This window comes from Podarcis vaucheri (assembly GCF_965113315.1).
Source record: "Podarcis vaucheri genome assembly, chromosome: 2".
NCBI classification, from domain to species: Eukaryota; Metazoa; Chordata; class Lepidosauria; order Squamata; family Lacertidae; genus Podarcis; species Podarcis vaucheri.
In genome coordinates, this window is record NC_138760.1 from 94,836,690 (window position 1) to 94,860,415 (window position 23,726).

The 23,726-nt window shown below is 43.0% G+C and overlaps 1 protein-coding gene and 1 long non-coding RNA gene across 3 annotated transcripts in view; both read left to right on the forward strand.

Moving 5' to 3' along the window:
- Positions 1 to 7,450, forward strand: part of SRGAP3 (SLIT-ROBO Rho GTPase activating protein 3) — a 186,981-nt gene extending 179,531 nt beyond the window's left edge. For both annotated transcript variants that reach the window (XM_082209311.1, XM_082209312.1), the window contains exon 22: positions 2,519 to 7,450. In XM_082209311.1, the coding sequence (XP_082065437.1) occupies positions 2,519 to 2,935 (417 nt within the window). In that variant the 3' untranslated portion in view covers positions 2,936 to 7,450. The remainder of the gene's footprint in view (positions 1 to 2,518) is intronic.
- An 11,649-nt stretch (positions 7,451 to 19,099) lies between these two features.
- On the forward strand, positions 19,100 to 22,318 carry LOC309525530. Its single transcript, XR_014216387.1, has 3 exons — positions 19,100 to 19,126; positions 21,526 to 21,696; positions 21,911 to 22,318. It is a non-coding gene; the product is annotated as an uncharacterized lncRNA (long non-coding RNA).
- Positions 22,319 to 23,726: the final 1,408 nt, after the last annotated feature.

Below are 23,726 nucleotides of genomic sequence, written 5' to 3' on the forward strand. Positions count from 1 at the left end.
TCATTGAAGTGTAATAGCTGGAGGGGATTTCAAAGAAAGGCGCTACCTCTTTCCAATCACCTTCTGTCTCCATCCTAAAGTAAATATAGATGACTCTTTTGGTTTCTACATAAAATGACAGTGTTTATGGCCATTGCCATACATACATATGCTAATTTTGCTGTAGTACAATCCAAAAATCAAGGTGGTTCCCCCCCCACGATAGTACACGGGTCAGTTTTATCGGTTGAAGCTGCTGAAATGCATTATTCATATGTAGCTTTCAAAAGTTATGTGTCAAGGCTGAGCCTGTCTTTGTGACAAAATGTATATTTCACATTGTTTTTCTACTAGATGGGCCTGAAAGAAGCCACTTATTTGCTGAGTTCTGAGCAGATTGCTCAAGTACCAGTGTCAGGGGTTAGGTAAAGGGGGTGGGCAATGCAACAGTTTCTTTTTATAACAACATAATTTTAATCGTAATCACATTATTTTTCTTAAATGGCCTAATAGTAGCTATGACGATGGAAATAATAATTAGTGCCATTTTTTTCCTTTCATTTTTACTCTGATCTTTAAAAACGCTAGTTTATTGAGAATTGGAATTGTTTTGTGCCCCTTCTACTGTCAACATGATCAGAATAGGATTTGCATCCTATATCTGTGATGCCTACAGTGTAGGGGGAATTAGTTTAACAAAAGAGTTATTTTTAAAAAACCAAACCTACGTTCAAGAGGCTTATAACTGTGGAGTTAAAGGATACAGTAATATTATTGTTTTACTGAACTAACAGTAATATTATTGTTTTACTGAACTAGATTCAGTTAAAGATGAATAGTTTCTTGGATCAGTATTGACACCACCTTCCACCCACATTAATTTTGAGTGGGATCTTGCAGATCCCTAATGCCTTAAGGCACAATGCACCTCAGCCACTGCCTGGTGTGGCTGGAGGGGCCAATTGCCACATCCATGGTCCATGAAAGATGATTGGCAAATTACAGTACCGGCCTGGAGCTGTCACAGTGCCATCATGTAACAGCAGTGGGGCAAGCTCAGGTTCCAGCTTGGGCTCAGCCCTTCCCCTGGCATGCCCTCTTTCGTGGTTTCTAGTGGTAACAATTCCTGCTCCACCTACTCCACCTGCTCCACCTACAACATTCAACAGGCCGAACCAGGGACCTCTGCACCACACTTCACAAGCAAAGGCTGTTGATGGAGGGATACCTTTTTCCAACCCAACCTGCCCCCATCGAGCTAGCACAAAGGACGTTTGGATTGTGCCTGTTCTCATGCACTTTTCAACTCAAAATCTGACGGAGGTTTGAATAAAAAAACAATACTGAATAGGAGGGAAACCCTCCTCTTGGCATAGCTGCTGTGTTCCTAAGTGCTTTGGTATAATTTACAGGGTAGTGTTTCATTTCCCCCATTTCAGTTTAATTGGGCTCTAATTTTGGCTGCAATGGCCTTCTAGTGAAACCTTCATGTCAGCTTATTATCCTTAAGTGCATAGGAGGGTAGGTGCCATCCATCCAAAACGGATACACTAACAGATTTCTTGGTAAATACCAAATGACTATGATGGATGACGCTACTCCCACTCATTACTATAGTGGGGGAAAGAGTTCTTGGCAGCCAGATGCCATCATCTGAGCAGAAACATGAAGGTGGCCAACCAGTATACTTGTACCATACAGAAAAGGAAAGAGGACTTTGTCCTGCTGGATTGCATGGAAGAGCATTGGAGAATTAATAACCATAACTGAAAACATGGCTGGGAGAACTCACTTCATGTTGAAATCAAGAATACAACCTTCAGTTGCATTAATCATGCTGTGTTTTTTATTTTTATTCTATGTTTCTATTTTGATATGTTTTGAATAATGTTGGAAGCTGAAAGGCAGACTATACATACTTTTAATTAACAAATAGCCATGGAGAATTGGGTCTGTTAACTTCCATTTGACCAGGACAACATGGGGTTTATTTTCATCTGAAAGTGAACTCCTAATCAAGAAACTTGATTGGTGGGCTCACATTATCCTGAGAGCTGTTGAGGTTCAGCAATTTTGAGGGTTATTTATAGTCCAGAGAGTTGCTCACGGGTTCACCATCTTAAAGTAGAGCAGGGGAATCTTTGCCCCCCCCCCAAAATGTTGCTGGTCTGACTCCCATCAGCCCCAGCCAGCATGGCCAAAGGTCAGGATGATGGGAGATGTAGTCCAACAACATCTGGAGGGCCACTACTACTGCAATAGAGCACTGGGAAAGTGAAATGGTCTGATGTTCTTCCACAGCTCTTGGGCAAATGTAAACATGAGAGCTGTTTTAGAACCTACCTAAAATAGTACTAAAAAGACTTCTACCATCACATATGGCAAAATTCTACCAATTGGTCCATTTGTGGTTTTTTGAATCCAGCCCTCTGAATAATGCAATCAAAGAAGTGACCATGAGAAACAAGTAATGGACAGGTCATTTAATGCAAGAATAATAACAGTTTAACCCCTCTGCTTCTGTTTGTTGTGTTTACAGGACATTGAGAAGACAATGAGCACAGCATTGAATGAGCTGCGTGAGCTTGAAAGGCAAAATACTGTGAAACAAGCCCCTGACGTTGTCCTGGACACCCTTGAACCAATGAAGAACCCTCAGATAGGTTCTGTCAACTCTGAACCTGCCAGCCCCCTTCACACCATCATGATCAGAGATCCTGATGCTGCCATGAGGCGTAGCAGCAGTTCAACCACGGAGATGATGACTACTTTTAAGCCCGCCCTCTCAGCCCGGCTTGCTGGAGCTCAGCTTAGGCCCCCACCCATGAGACCCATCCGGCCAGTTGTCCAGCATCGATCAAGTAGCAGTAGTAGCTCAGGAATGGGTAGTCCTGCAGTGACACCCACAGAGAAGATCTTCCCAAATAGCTCCTCAGATAAATCTGGCACCATGTAGCTAGCACCATCCCGAGGGAACCTCTGGTGGAAAAATGGGTAACCACCCCTATTTTCATTTCCTGTGTGATTGTACAAAATGATGTCATATACTGAAGGGAAAAGGCAGCGAAAACAACTCTTGGAAAAACAATGGCACTGAGGACAGTAGATGTGGCTTAAGGATTTCATGATATTTTACACACATACTCATCAAGATTGCTGGAAATATTTGGTGTAGCCAAATAAGATGGCTATTTTATGTATTACCACTGGAACATTCTGGTCTGTGTAGAAGTATATATATGACACTGTCCATAGCCCAGTAACATTTTAGTAGATTTACCTCAGAAACTCACCCCTAGACTTCTGCTGGAGAGCGATTTTGTGTGTGTGAGTGAGTGTGCGTGTGTGGATTACACAGCAACCGTGCATTAAGCAATAGAAGATTGGTCAGTCCTTGAATTGAATATTCACACTGGCTTGGCGTTAGAGTTGCAGCAAACAAAAGGAAACACCATGGGGGTTTGGCTCAGCTGTTGTCCTGCAAATACAGAAGTGCATCTGATGGTGATGTTTACCCTGCTAGGTAGATGGATGGATTTCTGTCTGCAAGTTCATCTCTTAAAAGACTGGTTCATTGAAACATGGAAGTTTGTGGTCATTTCCTGGTTGGAAGGAGTATACCACCTGTGGACGCAAAGAAATTAAAAGTAGTACACCTTCCCTTTGCGTGAAGGGGAAACCTAGGATTTTCTGTACGTACTTCATGTTGTAGCACAATGTTATGTGTGTACAAAAGAAACTCAACTCCTGCTGTCTTGAAGTTTTCAAAACAGAAGAGGACTCTGAAGTAACCTGTGGTTGATAACAATAAATAAATAGGCTAACTTATATAGTGTTTGAAATATTTTATTCCCCCATCCTAATGATTCCTTTGGAGAAAATCTGGATTAAAACAGGCAAGGGAGATTTTGGTAAAATCACATTCCCTTTAAAATGACTCAGCAGCACAAGAGGGTCTTGACTCAAACTGTGTCCCCTTGCATGAATAGCATGAGCCATATTTGACCACGTCAGATATATAACTGATCTGATGAGGTGACAATTTGCACTTTCTGTACTGTACTATATAACAATATACAGCCGTTTGGAGTTTATGAAAACAAAGTTACGTTTCTTTCTAAAATTTAACCTAGGCAAAAAAATATTATGCAGCGAGAGCTCGGGGTTGCATGATAGCTAAAACTTTTCCCTATTTACTGAACTCAAGACTCTTCTTGCTGCAATTTTTTTTATTTTGTCTCCTTTTTGTGGACATCTCTGGCTGGACTTTTTCACTTTTAATTTAAACACCATTGTGCTTCTTGACAAACCTCGTTCAGACTGTGCACTTGATTAACTCTGCACTTTTCTTTGCTTTCTTGGCATCTTTTGGCTTTAATTTTGCAGTGGCCATCATTTAAAAAGAAGCTGGACTCGTTTCCCATTACTCCCTAGAGGTTGGTTTTAATGGCATCTACCATCTTTCAGGATGGTGTGCCATATTTAAAGCAGGACCAGAGCTGTCAGGCAATCCTATGGAGGCTTGGCAGCAGCAGGGAGTTCGCGATGGAGGAACCATCACTTTCTAAGCCCTGCAAGGGTTGTACCAGTTTGGATCTGGGTTTGGCTGGGGTGGCGGTGGCGGCAGCAGCTCTTTGCTTCCCCATCCCCGCCATTGGTTTCAATGAGAAGGTGTCCAGGACATGCCTGGAGGGGAGGGGAGATTATTTGCACCAATATATGCCTGGAATTCTCCCATTTTGCCCTCACTGCCCTTGGGGATACTGAGGACTATATTAGCAATGGCCTGCAGGAAGACTCCATCTATTGGCCTCCCCCACTGAAAACAGAGAGGGAGTACCCAGTTGCCTACCAGGCAACCTTCCCATGAGTTTAGGATTGTTCCTTTAGTAACTTACCGTTTTATCCTTCTTTATTTGCACAAATACATCCCCAATCCCGTATGTGTACATAAAATGCATAGAATAGCCAAGTATTGGGTGGGATATCTATTACCCTCTGAAGTAAACACACACAATCATTGTGTGATTCTCCTTTTTTAAAATACCTCATGTGCAAGCATTCTTCATCCATGTTCCCTCTTCTCTTAACTGCCCCTTGCCTGTTTTAGTCTGTTTATATAATGGTGTACCTGCTTAAATGATGAAAAGTAACTGCTACAATGTAACTTTTTTAAGGCTAAATTTTAGTTGAGACCCAGTGATACCCAATCTTTGCACTTAGTAGATAATTCAGTGTAACAAAAATGCATCGGTAAAAATGAAAACAACCTCCCCATCCCTAAAACAGTCCTGACCTTCCCATGTATAGTGTGAAGGGAAAATAATGTATGTAGTTTATTATATTATTGTTCCTTAATATAATATTACAAAGAGAAATTGTGTTTACCTACATGTCTGCTAATGTTGTAGGCATTTGTAATTGCCACAATTAGTTAATATAGGAGTGTGTTTTTTTCATTCATCAAATTATTTTTATCTCTCCCACACACCCTCCCTTGCCTTTCCAACTTTAGAGTAACCCAAAGGTCATTATGATAGCAGATGTTAAGTTTGCTGTAGCAAAGAGCAAGAAAGTGAAGTCTTAGGCATTGGGATGGGGTTGGAGGAAAAATCATTTGTCAAACTATTTTATCTCCATTGCCAGTTACGTTTTCCCCACTTTAGCTCACGGGGAACAGTTGCTTTAGCAGCGTTTTTTTTAAAAGCATACTTTTGAAAGTGACTTGAGAACAAAACCATGACTTTATTTGAGGGTTTACTTTGATACACTTCCAGTGTCTTTTTAAAAATAAATTATTTTTTGCATCTTCATCTGTAGGTGGGGTTGTGTTTTTTTTTAAAAATCTTTAAGTGCCTTTTGAGCACCGGAACAAACGCTTGGATTAAATGTGCTTGGGAACTAGACATATCAAGATATCTCTTGTACAGTTAATGTTATACTGTGGGTGCATTGCTTTAAAGTTTCCCCCTCCTCTTTCTGTTGTATGAACAAGAAATGTATTTGCATTTTTAAAGAGCTACCCACATACTCACATACAAACTGCAGTGTTTGTCAAATTGCAGGCAACCACTAGGAATTGTAGAAGACTTTCTGCATTTGTGTGTAGTACAAAAATCACAACATTAGCAAAATATGTTGTCGAATCATCGAATCTTGGGTAGAGTTTGCATGTGTCTACAAAGTTCAGTTGTGTAGGTTTGGGGCACAATAATCTACTGGCAACTGTTTCATTTTGCAAAGTGCCATTTCCTGTGCGGTCTCGCACAAGAGAAATTCCTGGTAGATTTGTCTGTGTCCTCAGACACAACTGGATCTGGCTTGACTCAACACAATAATTTCAAGGGACAATTGAAAATGCGTTAAAGTAGTGAATGTGAAGTGCATGAGCTGGATATTGTAAATCATTTGGGGGGGGCAGGAGAATGAAGCAAATTCGTCTCTTGCTCACTATGCTAATTACGTCTTGTTCGTGCTGATGCGATTCCTAAATCAGTAATGGGAGCATCTGTGTTGAGTTGATCTGAGACCAATATCAGGGCATATATAATTTGGCGTGTGGTGCCAAAATGAAGGGGGGGATTGTAGTGTTGGTTAAATTGGCTGAAGAAAATACCAGATGCAGCCTTTAAATAAAAAAATTAAAAATTCTCAACTTCAAAATGTTCCTAACAATGAAAACTGTTCCTTTTTCTTTATTGGCCTCTGGGCAAATAATGGGAGAGTGTCTCAATGCCACAGTACTGATGGATACTGCACTCTAAAATGGAGGGGGGGGGAGGGTTTTTCCAATGCAAAGCAAGTAAAATATCATAGAATTGACCTCTGATCCTCCCCATAAAATCAGAATGCTCTTCTTCAATCACAGCTACTTTAGCTTGCACCCAGAGATGGCTGACTGTAAATGTTGTAGCCTCTTCTCTTCTTCACCCCCTTGTAACTTGGTGGCAGTATTCCTTTTGTTCAACCAAGTGATGCGTGTTAACGGTGCTGACTTAAAAGCAATTGCACCCACCCTTATATTATTGCTGTACAGAAACTGTCATAAGCAAACAGTGTAAATGTTTAAGACCTTTTAATGATATAAAGACCATGCACTTTTCCTCCCTCTTTGACTAAACAATACAGTACCTGATAGGGTTTCCTTTCTGTTTGTAAATCCTGGACTATATAATTTCCTAGCAGTGCTGCAGTTTTCACAGTATGGCAATAGGCCTTCTGAATCCAATTTGCTTCTGAGTGGCTGCTTTTTGTTCTTGCCAGAATACCTTAGGAAACTGCTGGTTGGCTGCCCTGTATAATGATTGTCGCCCCTCTTATGGATATTGTCTCTGTAATGTATGATAAAATGCCATTCAGTTAGAGTGTCTGATTGGATCCTATGTTATGTATGCTGATGATGCCATGTAGATCAAACCACTGGTTGGGTGTGGACTCATCCTGTTGAATAAACAGTTTACCTTTTCTCAAACGTTTTTCCAGTGATGATTTAACAGCCCACAATTTTAGATCTTTATAAACAATTGAATCAATTACATGTAATAAAACCAAAAGTGGGTAAAACAATTAGAGCGTGAAGAATGAAACTTGAAGCCTATATCACAGAATTGACCGTGTTGGACACCAATAAGCTATAGCAGGAATGAGGACTCTTATTATCTTCCAGATGTTGATGGACTTCCCTTTGTCATCAGGCATATTTTTCAACTGGAAGAGAGTTCCACAAAATTGGACCCTTGATGCTCGACATAAAGCAACATGGATAGGCGCCATGGGTGATCATTAACTCCCTCAAAGTCCTTGGTGTTTAAGCAGGGATATAAGGGATCAGGCAGTCCCACAGGTATCCTGGACCCAAGTTGTTAAGGGCCTTATAAATTAATATGAGAACCTTGAACCTGGTCCCAGTAGCATATGGGCAGCCAGTCCAAGCTTATGAGCACCAGCGTTATCTGACCACATCAACAATCTAACCACAGCATTTTTGCAACAGTCGAAACCTCAAATAAGTCTTGTGCTTGAGAAGGGGGGCACTTGCAGAAGGGGGAGCCCATAACCCACACATTTTGGGGGGAGCTTTACAAGCCCATTTTAAAGCGGGAAGGAAACTGAGGGAAGGTGAGGAAAGCTTGCCCATCACTAGCCAGATAGATCACACAATATCCTTTGTTTTTTAAATATATAATAATGTATTGAACATAATAATGTAGTGAACGTGTCTATGCACTTCCTCTGCTTCTTTGTGACCAGTTACCTTCAACAAGAACCTTTCAGATATTTTAGCATTGGTTATATACACACACACACACACACACACACACACTTTAAACTTGCACTTCTAAATAAAAAAGCTTTATGGGGTGAAGCAACAGACATGACTCTTCCCTTTGGATAGGAAGATACATTCAAGCCATGCACAGTTCAGAGGTTTCAACACACCCCTCTTCATGTAGGCAAAGTAAGTATTAGCAAAGTTCCAGCCCAACAAAAGGATATGAGGACTGAGGAGAGTGAACAGTAAGGCCAGAAAGCAGTGTGACCTAGAATAGGGCATGGACTAGAGAAGAGTCCCATATCCTCCAACATTTCTCTGATGAAAATAGAGACATCTCATTCCATGATGACAATTTTACTATTTACACCCTACACATCTTACTTGGTTGCCCCAGCCACTCTGGGCAGCTTCCAACGTATATAAAGACAAAAAGTAAACATTTTAAAAACTTCCCTATACAGGATTGCCTTCGTACTGCTTGGGGGTTGGAAATCTCCATACCTTCCAACATTTCTTCTAGGAAAATAGGGACATCCTAAGGAAAAGTGGGACATTCCGGGATCAGAAACTGAGACGGCTTCTCTAAATCAGGGATGTCCCTGGAAAATAGGGACACTTGGAGGGTCTGGAGTCCTGGAGGCCAGATAAGCCCAGAGAACTGCATTTGTCTGAGGTTTCGCATCTGTGCTAAACTTGCCACCTTCCCCTCCTTGGGTCCTCCTCTGCATAGCTATTTGGGATCACAGTCCTTGGGCTGACATGAGGGTCCCATTTACACCACACATTTAAAGCACTAGGATACCACTTTAAACAGTTACGGCTTCTCCCAAAGAATTCTGGGAGCTGTAGTTTGTTATGGGTGCTGAGAGTTGTAAGAGTTATTTCCCTCACAGTGCTATGATTTCCAGAGTGATTTAACAATCCCTTTTCACAGGGAACTCTGGGAATTGTAGCTCTGGAAGGGAAATAACTCACAACTCTCAGCATAGAATGCTCCTCCCAGAATTCTTGCGGGGGTCTCTCGAATATGCTTCAGGACAGCGCTGTTGAATTTCATTCTGGGCATCATTGCACCATTAGAAATGTTAAATAAATAAACTGGATAGATGCATCCAATCCATTCTCTGTCAGCTGCACACACTAAGTAGTCTCTGGCAGCAGCCAAAGGCCTCAGAACCAACCTCTGCCAGTGCTCAGGCTGGCTGGCACTTTGCAAAGAGAGCATAGGGGCAGCTATGCCACCATAGTTTTCAGTATTGTCCCCAGTAAAATTAGTAAAAGGAAGCAAAAAGGTAAAGGGACCCCTGACAATTAGGTCCAGTTGTGGCCAACTCTGGGGTTACGGTGCTCATCTCGCTTTATTGGCCGAGGGAACCGGCGTACAGCTTCCGGGTCATGTGACCAGCATGACTAAGCCGCTTCTGGTGAACCAGAGCAGTGCACAGAAACGCCGTTTACCTTCCCGCCAGAGCAGTACCTGTTTATCTACTTGCACTTTTGACGTGCTTTTGAACTGCTAGGTTGGCAGGAGAAAAAGGAAGCTAGTCTCCCATAAAGGTTTGTAAGCAATCACCAACATAAAATCTGAGGAAAGTCCAGAAGATACTAAATATCCCAGTTTTGAGTTTGTGGCATTACCGTTGAGAGCTTGTTTAAAAACGATAAAAGGAACAAAAATACTGAGGTGAGTACCTTCCACATTTCCAGGTTTGGTTATTTAAAGTTCCTTCTTTTATGCTATCAGCACCATTATTACTGATTTATAGCTTTATTCCTCAGAGCTTCTGGACCAAGACCTGGACTGCCTTCCCAGTTATGAATACTGATATTGGATATGTGTCTAGATGTAGCCAAAGGTCCTGCTTAACCTAATTTGGGCTCTTCTAAGCAAATCATTGCTATCACTCAGGGATAGAGAACCTGTGGCCCTCCAGGGATTGCTAGGCTCACAATAACCCACGAAAAACTTCACCAACCAGAATGTGCCCATTCAATAGTCCGTATCATAATATATCAACTTACTATATTTTATTTACCACATGAAGCAGTATTCTTTTATAAATGGCAAATGTCTATATGTTATATATTGGGGTGCTTACATGAAAGACTTGCATCCTACAAGTTTAAGCAAGCAGTGCAGGAGCTTTCGTGTTGTGCCATCATGCAGAGGAAGAGACTTGGGACTGAAAGACCAAAGGCAAAAGGTGGGATTCATCTAAAGTGTTGCATGCATGGAACAAAGTTCACCTGTGCAACAAACTCCCCCCCACCCCCGAACACCCACTTGCTACTCCTAAATCTGCTCTAGAACAGGTTTAGGGGTCCTGCAGGTGTGGAAAAGTGCATAAGCAGACCTTGTCCCACACATGCGCACCCCACTTAGCGCTACATTGAATTCTTTCACCAAACTGGTCCCCTCCTGAGGTTTTCAGAGCGTGAGGCAGGCAGGCAAAGCAGGGCCAGATTCAGGTTTGATGAGGCCCTAAGCTACTGAAGGTAAAGGGGCCCTTTATATGTCCCGCTGTCCTTTGTCAACAACAAATTGTCACTGTTTTTTGTGTTGAATATATGCTATATGGTAATATATGGACCTAATAGGTATCTAAAGCCATTTGCACAGAACAAAATATGTGTTTTATCAAAGTAATTGTTGAACTGAAATACAATTAAGAAGAAGTATATTAATAGTGAAATAATTATTAAGCTATTAAGGAGCCTACACAAAACAAAACAACAAAACAAAACAAAACAAAACAAAACACTGTTGCTGTATGTAGGTTTTATTTTATTTGTTTTTTATCTTATATTTTGGAAATGTACATCCAGGGTTTTTTTCCTTTACGTTTTTTGGAGGCCCCAAGAGAGTGGGGCCCTAAGCTATAGCTTGTTTAGCTTATACGTAAATCCGGCACTGAGGCAAAGACAACAGCAGGCTGTGCTCCACTCTGTCACTTCCCCCACCAATAGTCCTCTTGGGGAAGAAAAATGAAGTAAAGGTAAACTTCATTGCCTGCTCCTGTTCTACAGCCTCCTCTCCCTACAGGGTGAACTTCACATTTTATATCATTTATTTGTTTTAGTACAGTGGTACCTCGGGTTACATACGCTTCAGGTTACAGACTCCGCTAACCCAGAAATAGTACCTCAGGTTAAGAACTTTGCTTCAGGATGAGAACAAAAATTGTGCTCCGGCGGTGCGGAGGCAGCAGGAGGCCCCATTAGCTAAAGAGGTGCTTCAGGTTAAGAACAGTTTCAGGTTAAGAACGGACCTTCGGAACGAATTAAGCACCTAACCAGAGGTACCACTGTATTTTGAAGTTGCAAACTGCCTTGGGTGCCTTAGCAAACAGACAGTAGATAAATGCAGTTGATCAGTAATATTTGTGACTACATATCTCATCACACTGTGCTGCTTTGAGGCTGATGGAAATTGTAGTCCAAAATATCTGGCGGGCACCAGCCAGCACTGATGACAACTGCATCAAATGTTATGGAATGGCAGAGAAGTATTCTACTTCAAGTGCACTGATTCACATTTCAACAATTAAAATTTGGCTGCAGAGCTTGCTTAATTGATTTATTAAACCATTTATGTTTCACACACCATGCTATTGGATTTCAGGGCAATGTACAACATAAAACACCCCAGAACATCAGTAATGTACTGCGAATATCAATGTATTTGAATAGGCAGGAGAACATTGTGTATCTCAATAGGGAGATAATCTGAATTAAAGTACAGGAGATGTAATTAAACTCATATGGGTGTGGTAGAGTAAGATTCTGCTACTCTGGGGTCAGGAGAATGTGAAGTATTTGTATAATAGAGGATTGCTTCAGTGTCTAAGTGGGACGCGTTAGGAGAGAACAGCAAGTCAGATTAGTGGCAAAGACTGCAAGCCTATACAGTGGTACCTCGGGTTAAGTACTTAATTCGTTCTGGAGGTCCATTCTAACCTGAAACTGTTCTTAACCTGAAGCACCACTTTAGCTAATGGGGCCTCCTGCTGCCGCTGTGCCGCCGGAGCACGATTTCTGTTCTCATCCTGAAGCAAAGTTCAAAGGTACTATTTCTGGGTTACTGGAGTCTGTAGCCTAAAGCGAATGTAACCTGAAGAGTATGTAACCCGAGGTACCACTGTACATGTTTATTCAGAAGCATGTCTCACTCAGTTCTGTGAGGCCTTACCTTTCAATCATATGGAGCAGAACCCATTGGATGCAATAGGAAATACTTCTGAATTATATAGGATTACACTGCAATACTTGAAATTTGTCTGCTCTCCTTGCTTTTCTGGCATCATAATGGTGATCTTTCTAATCAGCTTTTCATGCTTTAAATGAACAAGAGCCTTTCTTAGACTGCTTCTGTAGCATTCTTGCCTTTTTGCTTCCCCCTTATGCTTTTTTATGAGAGTTTCTAAATGGTTTTCTGCAGTGTATCTGGACTATGAAAAGTGGCTGACCCTCTTTTGGGCTAAATAGATTACATTTTTACATTGTCTCCCTCTTAGTACTTGAAGGCAGAAAGGCTTCTGGATGCACTGCTGATACAGGCCTCAAGCTCAAGTGGGCTTCATGCATTTCTTTCATGCATACTGTTCAGCTTAATTTTCCGAAGCAAAGGTATTCTCATTGCAGTAAACAAAGAAGAATGCTGAACTGAATTCTGCTTGTGCTTTTATGAATGCCACTCATTGGAACACTAGCTTTCTTACAAAGTGCTCCGCTTTGATCTGCTAGTTTCTGTTTTGAATAGTAATGGTAATATGCTTTTCTGAAAATCTGTTTCAGGTTTTGTGTGGCCATTCAGGTTCTTGAACCAGCTGGGAATTTTTTATCTATATACTTTGGAATTTGAAGTAATTGCGAAACCTTTTTGCGGGAAGAGAATGTTCTGTGGAGAAAAGGACAGCAGGGGCAGAATATATTTGCTTTTTTGGATGGCTTTAAAAGAGGGGTAGGCAAATTCATGGAGGGGAGGGCTATCGATGGCTACTAGCTGTGTTGGATTTGCTCTCCCTCCACAGTTGGAGTCAGTGAGGCTTCTAAATACAAGTTGCTGGAAACCACAGGAGGGGAAAGCGCTTGTGTGCCCTGCTCCCTGGTTTCCCACAGGCATCTGGTTGGGCATGTGAGAACAGGATGCTAAGCTGGATGGGCCATTGGCCTGATCCAGCAGGCTACTTTTATGCTCCTTTAGAGGAATAACAGCCACACGTGCATTCATTGGGGCTCTGAATGTCTTGTACATCCATATTTCATGGAGGGCAGGGATGAGGAACCCTCTAAATGAGAGCCAGTGTGGTGTAGTGGTTAAGAGAGGTAGACTCATAATCTGGTGAATGGAGTTCACTTCCCTGCTCCTCCGCATGCAGCTGCCTTGGGCCAGTCACACTTCTCTGAAGTCTCTCAGCCCCACTCACCTCACAGAGTGTTTGTTGTGGGGGAGGAAGGGAAAGGAGAATGTTAGCCGCTTTGAGACTCCTTCGGGTAGTGATAAAGCGGGATATCAAATCCAAACTCCTCCTCCTCCTCCTCCTCCACTACTACTACTACTACTACTACTACTACTACTACTTCTTCTTCTTCTTCTTCTTCTTCTTCTTCTTCTTCTTCTTCTTCTTCTTCTGTAGCTGGACTCCAACTTCCATCAGCCCTGGCCAGCAAAGTGAATGGCCAGGGAATGATGGGAGTTGCGGTCCAGCAACATCTGGAAGGCCACAGATTCCTCATGCCTACTCTAGGGTGCATAGGAGTCAACTCCTAGGGGCTGAAGTTCCTTTGCCCCCCTCCCCTGCCCAATAAAGTATTCATGGAGGCCAAGCCCCCCAAAGCTGATGGACATTGTCATTCAAATGGTGCACATGTGCCACATCTTGTGATTGAATATTCAGGGCAGGGCTTTCCTCCCCCACAGCGATATTTTATTCAAGCTGGCACCCCTGCTAGGGTGAAAGAATGAAAAAGGGAATTAACCAATTGTTTGGGTAATATCTGCAGTTCTCCTTTCTGTAATTTGGTTTGCGTGATTTACCCAAGCTCCTTGGCAACAAAACAAATACCTGGCCAATGTCAGTTTCACAGATGGTATTTGTTCCGCATTTAAATGACAAGAATTGAAGATTAAAAACAAGCAAACCGATAGCACAAAATTGCTTAAGTGCAAACACAGATGATACCAAAGCGAAAAGCAATGAGAGACTTCCACCCATACTTGTGCGTGTTGGTGTGCACATTTTCAAAGATGACCATTTTTTATTCCATGCCATTTTATGGTACTAAAGTTTGGCATGCCATGAATTATTCTACAATATCAGTGCTAAGGGATCAATTTTCCACCCCCCCCACCCTGGCTGATGCTTTTAGTTTGCTCCATGAAATCCTGCAGGGACCTCACCTTCCCATCACCCCCCATCCGAAAACATGTGATCTTCATCTTGGATGAAACAATACATAACCAAAAACAATGAAACATTATCTTATGTCCTCAAAATATTTCTTTAGCAGATTGCTAAGATGGGGGAAAGACCATAGCTTAGTGATAGAGATTTACAACATTGTAGGTTCAACCTCTGGCAGGGTGGGGAAAGGCTGGCATTTGAAACTTGGGAATTGCTAACAGTAGACAGTACTAAGCTACCTAGACCAATGGTATAATATTGTATAAGGCAGCTTCCTGTGTTCCTATCTCTGTTTTTACAAAATAAGAAGGACTCACCAACCACAGAATCTGTTAACTGCAACTTGGAAATGGATTCCAGGCACTTTTATCCATTCTTTACTTGCACGTACTGGTTATACTTCTAGCTGAGTGAAGCACAGTACAGATTACCCACCATTTTGTACGTCTAGGGATCTTCATACACTACAGAAAAGGACAGGAGTTTGTACATTTTGCTGCTGTCTTGGTTTTGGGTTTCTTTCCTTGGAGCCAGCTCTACAGTTAGGCAGGGTGAAGTGGCTGCCTCAGGCATCAGCTGCTGGGGCAGGTGGAGAAGAGGTAATAATAATAATAATAATAATAATAATAATAATAATAATAAGCCTTCCATAACTGGGTTGCCCCAGGCAACCTCCAGGGCATTCCTCCTAACCCCTCTTGTAGTGAGGGGAGGGGAAGAGTCATGATTCCTTTCAGTCAACATGCACCGACAGGGGTCCCCGACCTTTTCTGGCCTGGGAGCACACATGGACATATAAAACACTCTTGTGGACACCACAACACATTAATTTAACAGAGGAAAAGCTAGTGATAATAACAAACCTTCCCCCAAACAACAGACAAAACACTGAGACACCACCCAAAACAAATAAGACGAAGAACCAAAAAATGCAAGCAGTCTCCCCGCAAATAAACAAATAGAATCATTTTTTTCTTTAAAATAGTTGTGTGGGTTTTTTTTTAAAAAAAATGGGAGAGTCAGAAGGCCTTGGTACGTGCCAGGTCTGAGGGTTCTGCAGTGCAGATGTGCATCATGCCAGGGACCCGAAATATATATAACCTTCTAATGACAAAAAGTTAAGTTGTGATATTTAAAAGGCAAGCTGAGTATCTGAACCACTTCAGTAGGAGAGGTGGCTTGTTCAGGGACAGGCTTAATCACTCTCTTTTCGCTAGGCACTTGTCTAGGCGCTTGAGAACTTAGAACAGCATCCTTTTAAAAAGCCCTCTGCTTATGTGGGAGCGGGGGGGGGGGAGGGAGGAAAGATTGATTGTGCTGGCAGGCTGCCCTCCTCGCATGACCTTTGTTCTTGCTGCAGCATCGTGCCAAAGACTGATTGGCCTTAGCTGTGCAACGCAAATTAATATTTAATTCCCTGTCATCCCGGCACATTTTTAATCCAGCCCTTGCTATAATTCTTCCTGATTGATTTCCAGCATGCTGACTTCGCAGTTTTTCCTCTTTTTTTTAACCAGTTTAGCCATCGATTTAGAGGCCACGCTGGGAATCTAAACATCTATAAAGGCTCGTGTTGCTGTGCCCTGATTATTGTTAACAGAAAATTTAATCTATTCCTTTTAAATATGTATATGAGTGTGTGCATGTTTACATATAAAAAGAGGCAGGCAGACAGATACATGAGGACAACCGCCATTAAACCAGTGTTCAAATGAAAGGTTCTTGGGCTGCAGACAGGCCCAGCTTGAAGTTTTTTTGTGGGTTTCACACAAGAAAGCGCCAGCAGTCACTCAGTCCAGACAGCTCTAATTGGGAGAGAGAAATGTGATGGGGAGTGTTAAGTTGTGGGCGAACATATCAGACGTCACAGCGATTCTTCAAACAGCTCTTCTTTATTCTGAGGCCAGAACTGAGCTGAAGGGCTCAGTCAGCCTGCTTATATAGAGCTCCAGTACCTTGTTACTGTAACAACTTTCTAAAATTATCCAATCACTGAACGTCACTTTCGATCGTTCATTTGCATACAAACTATCCAATCACTGAACGTCACTTTCAATCCTTCATTTGCATAACTATCTACAGTATCCCCCTGCTGGCCCAGGGTGAGAACTTCAGTACATAACAGGGAGCAAGAGAGAGGCAGGAATGGTAGTGAATAGCAGCAGGGTGGGAGGCAGCATCAATGGGACAGAGAACCAAGGGAGGCTACAAAGAGGACTATAAATAAAAGAGAGAGCAGCTACTCTAGGAAGGGGGCAAGATGACCTAAATGCTCCTAAAAGAAAGGGAATGAAGTGGAGACACGCAGATGGTGGAAGTGTGGTGAGGAGTCCGGAAGGACAGGAAGAACCAGTAACCCAGAGATAGCATAAAAGGTAAAGGGACCCCTGACCATTAGGTCCAGTCGTGACTGACTCTGGGGTTGCGGCGCTCATCTCGCTTTACTGGCTGAGGGCGCTTCCGGGTCATGTGGCCAGCATGACTAAGCCGCTTCTGGCGAACCAGAGCAGCGCACGGAAACGCTGTTTACCTTCCCACCAGAGCGGTACCTATTTATCTACTTGCACTTTGACGTGCTTTCGAACTGCTAGGTTGGCAGGAGCAGGGACCGAGAAACATCGCAGGGATTCGAACCGCTGACCTTCTGATCGACAAGTCCTAGGCTCTGTGGTTTAACCCATAGCGCCACCCACGTCCCTATGATAGCATAGGAAGGGGCAATTGGCCTGACTGGCTGAGTAGTGTCTACAACACTGACTTACAGAGGCTCTCTAGGGTTTCTGACAAAGGTATCCTTTTACAACTCTACCTGTAGATGCTGGAGATTTAACCCAAGACTTTCTGCATGAAAAGCATGTGCTTTACCTCTTAGTCAGAGAGTGAGGAACCTCTGGCTCACAGGCCTAATTAGCCCCACCCCCACCCCAAACTTCTTCCCCATTTGGTCCAAGCCATGCCCCCCTGCCAACCACCTGACTTTGTAAGCTGCTCGCAGTGAGTCCTGATTCGTGCTTGGAAGTCCCAGTCACCCAGTGCCATGCCACTGACTTCCTTGTGGCACTAGGTGACTGACAGGCAGGCAGGCAGCCCCACTCACATGCCAGATTTGTCCCTGTTTGGATGAGAGTAGGGGAGATACAAAACTGACCTGCTGGCTGGATCCAGTTCCATACCCTGGTTGTAAGGTGTTTTGAAGTTACGGCCTATCAAGAAGAAGGGATGTCTTGACAAACATTTGCCTTAGGAATGTACAGTGGTACCTCGGGTTACAGGCGCTTCAGGTTACAGACTCTGCTAACCCAGAAATAGTACCTTGGGTTAAGAACTTTGCTTCAGGATGAGAACAGAAATCGTGCTCCGGCGGCGCGGCGGCAGCGGGAGGCCCCATTAGCTAAAGTGGTGCTTCAGGTTAAGAACAGTTTCAGGTTAAGAACGGACCTCCAGAATGAATTAAGTTCTGTAACCCGAGGTACAGTGGTATTGTGATTCAGCATCTGCCCCTGTTCCTGCTGAGCTCTCTCTCCCTCTCTCCCTGTTATATCCTGCTTGTTGCTGCTGTGTTTGACCCCCCCCCTGCAGTCGCTGTTGTTGCCATGCCACAGGGCAGCCTAGAGTTTGTGTCATGAGTAGGTCTGGAGGGAGGAAAAGCCCCGTATGGGTGTTGCTCCAATCCTATCAATTTGTACCTTAAAAATATGGAGGCTGCAATTTGTGTGTGTCGCTTTTCACAAGACTTCATTTTGCATAGATCTCACCACCCTAAGGCAACTTAAAACGTTTGTGCATTCTCTCTTTCCAGGGTGCAAACCAATAGATCCTAGAAATCTGTCCTAAAATAGCATTACCCTCCTGGCAACATGGTAATGATTTTACCAGGACTGATTGCCACGGAATCGAAAGTGATGTGCTGCCATCTTGTGAGCATTTCTTGAAAATTCAAGCCCTGCTCTGGAATTTCTAGTAGTGGTAAAAGGTCCCCAGTCTCTACCTCTGGCAAATACTTTTTTGCTCAGTAGAATTTAAGAAGGCACAGAACACGTATATCTGAAGTGAAAAGATAAATCATGATTCTTATTTTTCTCCCTCCTGGCCTTTTTATATACTATACTAGCTTTCTGAAAGCACCTCAGTGTGGTAAGTTCACCATGCACTGAAAACTGTTGGGGGAAAACCAAAATTAAAGAATCAGTGTCTTGCCAGGTGGAGAAGTATCAAGGAACTTGGAATCGTAGAATCATAGAAATGTAAAGTTGGAAGTGGCCCCAAGGGTCATCTAGTCCAACCCCCTGCAATGCGAATGACTTTCAGTATGTTGGTTTCCATCATATTCTGAAGACACAACTCTTCACCTTTGACATCTGAGTTATATGTTTTGTGACAGCCAAATGCTCATGCCTTTTTCCATTGTACCCCATTCTGTTGCCTACTGAATCAGTTATCATGGGAACAGAGCCAGCAGTAACACAAAGTGCGCTTCCTATAGACCCCCCCCCCAAATAATTCCTTCCCAACAGGTCTTTCTCATATTACAGTGGTACCTTGGGATACAGACACTTCAGGTTACAGACGCTTCAGGTTACAGACTCCGCTAACCCAGAAATATTACCTCGGGTTAAGAACTTTGCTTCAGGATGAGAACAGAAATCGTGCAGCAGTGGCACAGCGGCAGCAGGAGGCCCCATTAGCTAAAGTGGTGCTTCAGGTTAAGAACAGTTTCAGGTTAAGAACAGACCTCCAGAACGAATTAAGTTCTTAACCTGAGGTACCACTGTAGTTGCACTGCTGCCTCAGAAAGGTATCCCTTTGTATTAGAATATTTAATTTTGGGGGGTATATTAGGGTTTCCCCAATGACTTTCAGAAGGCCACAAGCCTACATTCACAGCATCACCTTTGAAATGTTGCACAGAAAGTGGCATTTAATGTGTGCATGAAGCCAGCTTGCGCAAAGGAACGTTTCTCTCCTCTCTTCCCCTTGTGTGCCCCCTGCCCCCAGCACAAACCTGTTTGGGGGTTTCTCCCCACCCTTCAGAGCAGATTTAGGGTGCACAAGAGGCATGCAGGGGAAGCACTGGCGGGGGGAGAGTCTCATTGTGCAAGTGAACCTTGTTCCACACATGCAACAACTTATTTAAATTGGCCCACTAGTAGTAAATTTGGGGATATATGATGTGGTTTCAATATGATTGCTTGGGTTGGGGTAGGAAGTGACATTCATCCAGCTGCTTAGTATTATATGCAAAAGAATGTTCTAGAAGCCCAGCTTTTGGAAAGAATACTGTACAGTGGTACCTCGGGTTACATACGCTTCAGGTTACAGACGTTTCAGGTTACAGACTCCGCTAACCTAGAAACTTTGCTTCAGGATGAGAACAGAAATCATGCGGCAGTGGCGAGGCAACAGCAGGAGGCGCCATTAGCTAAAGTGGTGCTTCAGGTTAAGAACAGTTTCAGGTTAAGAACGGATCTCCGGAACGAATTAAATACTTAACCCGAGGTACCACTGTAGTATGAAGCTTCTAGGTTTAATGGCTATATATCAAACTTTGAAAGAATGACCAGAATGTTGTAATATACACTTACTTGTGTGCATGAAAGGGTTAACCTGAGCTCAGGTTCCATGTGGCGGGTGGAGCTCCCTGAAAGTGTACTGAACCTCTCTAAAAGGAGATTCTACAACCTGAATCATTGCTAACTCAAATATTGCATGAACCTTTTTGTAAGGAAATCAAGTTATTTTCTTTTTAGGTCACTTGGAAGCCTTTTCTCCTTCGTTTTTATGGCCATCAGATGGAACTTGTTTGCCATGGGTGTAGCTAGGAGGTTGGCAGAAGCTGGGACAGAGTAATGGGAGCTCACCCCGTCGCAGGGTTCAAACCACCGACCTTCCAATCAGCAAGGCCAAGAGGCTCAGTGGTTTAGACCACAGCACCACCCGCGTCCCAGACGCAGATGTGGATAAACGCCAGCTCCCTCGGCCTAAAGCAAGATGAGTGTCACAACTCATAGTTGGCTTTGACTGGACTTAACTATTCAGGGGTCCTTTACCTTTTAGCTTTACCTAGCCAGGAGGGGGCAGGGGGGCAGCTGTCCCCCCATCAAGTAAATAAATACAAATACGGTACTTATCTAACTGACCAATTGTGTCGCAGATAACTCGGTTCTGCCCCCCTAACATAAAGCCTGCCCCCCCAACATAAATCCTGGCTACGCCCATGTTGTTTGCTGTAACTTCAGGAAAGTCAGTGAATAAACACTTGGTTTTTCAAAGCTAAGTGCCTGTGATTTATTCTAGCCTAAGTATTTTCCTGGGGAACATCTGTTTAGAGGTGGCAGATGCAAATCTAACTAAGTTTTAATGTGCTTGGTAACATTTGCCATTGTGCTTAACTCTGCTATAAGAGAGTAAGGCTCTCTCTACCAAACCCCTCTCTCCAACACAAAATAGGTCTGCAGATGGCACAGAATAAAAAATAAGGTGGCTGTGCACTTCATTGGTTATGTAGGCTAAGTGTAAGCCTTATGAATAGTCAATGGCTGAGCTAAAAAAAGACCACACAACCAGAAAGAACTTCTATTTGTATACATAGGTTTGCTTTCTTGAGCTCAGTGTCTTTTAGTTTTAGTTTTAACTCCTGCCCGACAAAAACACAGTGAGGTCTGATTTTATAATATATTCTATTTGTAATCATTTCCCTGTGAAATGGCTCTCTGTTGTTTCATGGAGTTATTTTTACAAAAGGATTACTCTTCCACACCCAGTTGCAGGTGTGTGTAAGGGCCCTCTCATTTTCTTCCATACCTCTTAGCCATTTAGCTAGATGAGAATCAGGTCCCTTTCAGACAAGCTGGTGGTTTTTTATTTCAGAGCACATGACCTGCGCCTCACTTTTACCCAGGCATCCAAAAACAAGTGGCCCTGAAGAAAGCACTTTTCCCAGGGCGACTGTGAGGCATGAGAGCATGGCACCCAAAATGGCCACCACGATCTCGTGCAAAAAAAGGAGAATATCCTGGTTTTTTCCGAGGCACTTGGCAGGTATGCCTGGAAGGTGGAGGGAGGGAGGGTTCACCTCAAGAGCAAAATGTCTACGGCCTGCCCTGGCTTCTTGTAATAGCTCTGTTCCTCAGCTGGCTAATTAGCAAAATTTATTTCACATTTACAAGCAATTACAACTCATAAACAGATAAGCTCTCCCAAAGGTCTTCATTCTCCTTTTTAGCATTTTCTTTTGTTTCCACAGTACTTTTAGGATTATGACCTTGATGAATTCACAAGTTATTGGATTAACCATCAAGGCAGGCCACACAAAGTTCTTCTAGCTACTCACTAGTTATTTTCTAGATCCTCTCTGCAGATGTTCTGGATGTTGGAAATGTTTGTGAATTGAAACCTGCTTTAGTGAGAGAGGTGCTTTCTCCCTCTACTTCCAGAAGATGGCAATCAACACAAATTTATGACATCTTGCTATGTTTTCTAAAGGCGGCATGGGAGTGACCTCTGTCTATTGTGAACAAATTTAATTATGATGAAACTTCTAGAGAAGGGTCTTTTTCTTCAAAGTAAAGAAAGAGTAATTGGAAATCTTATTCAGCGGGCTTGTAAGAATTAAGCTGCCATAGGTAGTAAGAGCAAGAAAAAGGAGGATCTAAGCAAATATTAAATGGATTAAAAAATAAAGAAATCAAAGAACTTTCTCCATATCGACGCAAGTGCATAGCTGAGCTGCTTGCTTGTTTATTGTATGTTAAATTGCCCTTCTGCTGTGATATCCAGCAGCACGTTTTGGGACAAGGACAGTAAGTATTCCGGTGCTAAACAGACAATAATATAACTCTACTTCTGAGCTGGGAGGGAGAATATCTGTGGTAGAGCAGGTGATTTGCATGCAGAAAGTCTTATTTTAATCCCTTGCATTTCCAGGGTCTCAGGGCCAACACTTAGAGATGTTTGTACTCCTCTGTTTCCTGCAGTTCCAGTGATCTTGAGCAGGGCCGGCCCTCCATGAGGCAAGGTGAAGGAACTGCCTCAGGGAGCATGACCCACAGGAGCAGCAGATCCAGCCTCCAAGGAATGGCTCACCCACTGCTACGGTGGCAGCAACAGCAGTGGTGTGCTCCTTGGAGGCTGGTTATACAGCTCCTCTACAGGGGCCTCTTGGCAAACAGGGGGCACTGCTGGTCTCTTCCCCCTTGTTCCTGGTGTAGTTCTTCACTCACCCCTTCTTCTCTGGCAGGGAGGAGACACCATTTTGTGGTTCACCTCAGGTGCCAAAATGGCTTGGGCTGGCCCTGAAACTTTGCATTTTAGAGTATGCTCCCACTAGAGCCATCTGATACTTCTGGTGAAATTCAAAAAGAAGCTTCAGAGAAGCAATTTTTTCTGACCCGTGGAGGGCAGGTAGGTAGGTAGGCAGGCAGAGAGTTAAACTTCCCTCTCCCACCTCCATGGTTGAAAGGCTTTTCAGGCTCCTCCTCCTCCGCTGCTATTTACATAGCAAAAGCAAGATGTTTGCTGCCTTAATGCAATTAACCGTTCCAGTCTTATTTGGCCCCCAGGAAATTTTTAACATCCTTCTTGCATTCAAAGTAGGCAGAACTGATCCAGATGGACCAACTGCATGATGCAGAGAAAAATGTGTATATTGCAGCCTGCTTTGATTAATCTAGGGTTAATTAATTATCCTTCCTTGATTCCATTCAAGTCCTAACAGAGATTAAGATTCCCACTCTGTGACCCTTCTGAAGTGGTAAAACTGTGCAACCCTTTTTTAATTATAAGGCGGTAATAACCAGAAGTAATTGATCTTGATTATGCAGTGGACCTGCATTGAATGAACACCTAGAATATGAAGGACTAAGTTCATCCTTAAAATGAATAAATTATTCTTTTAGTAACCACTATGGATGAAAAGTTTTTAATGGCATGGGTTAACTTTACATAGAAATTAAGTTTCCTGAGCACAAAATGATAGTGACATTGCTGATAATCCGTGTGTCTCTGAATGTCAATTGCAGGGAATCACAAATGGGGAGAGAATGAATGAATCTTTATTTGCGTCAGCCATT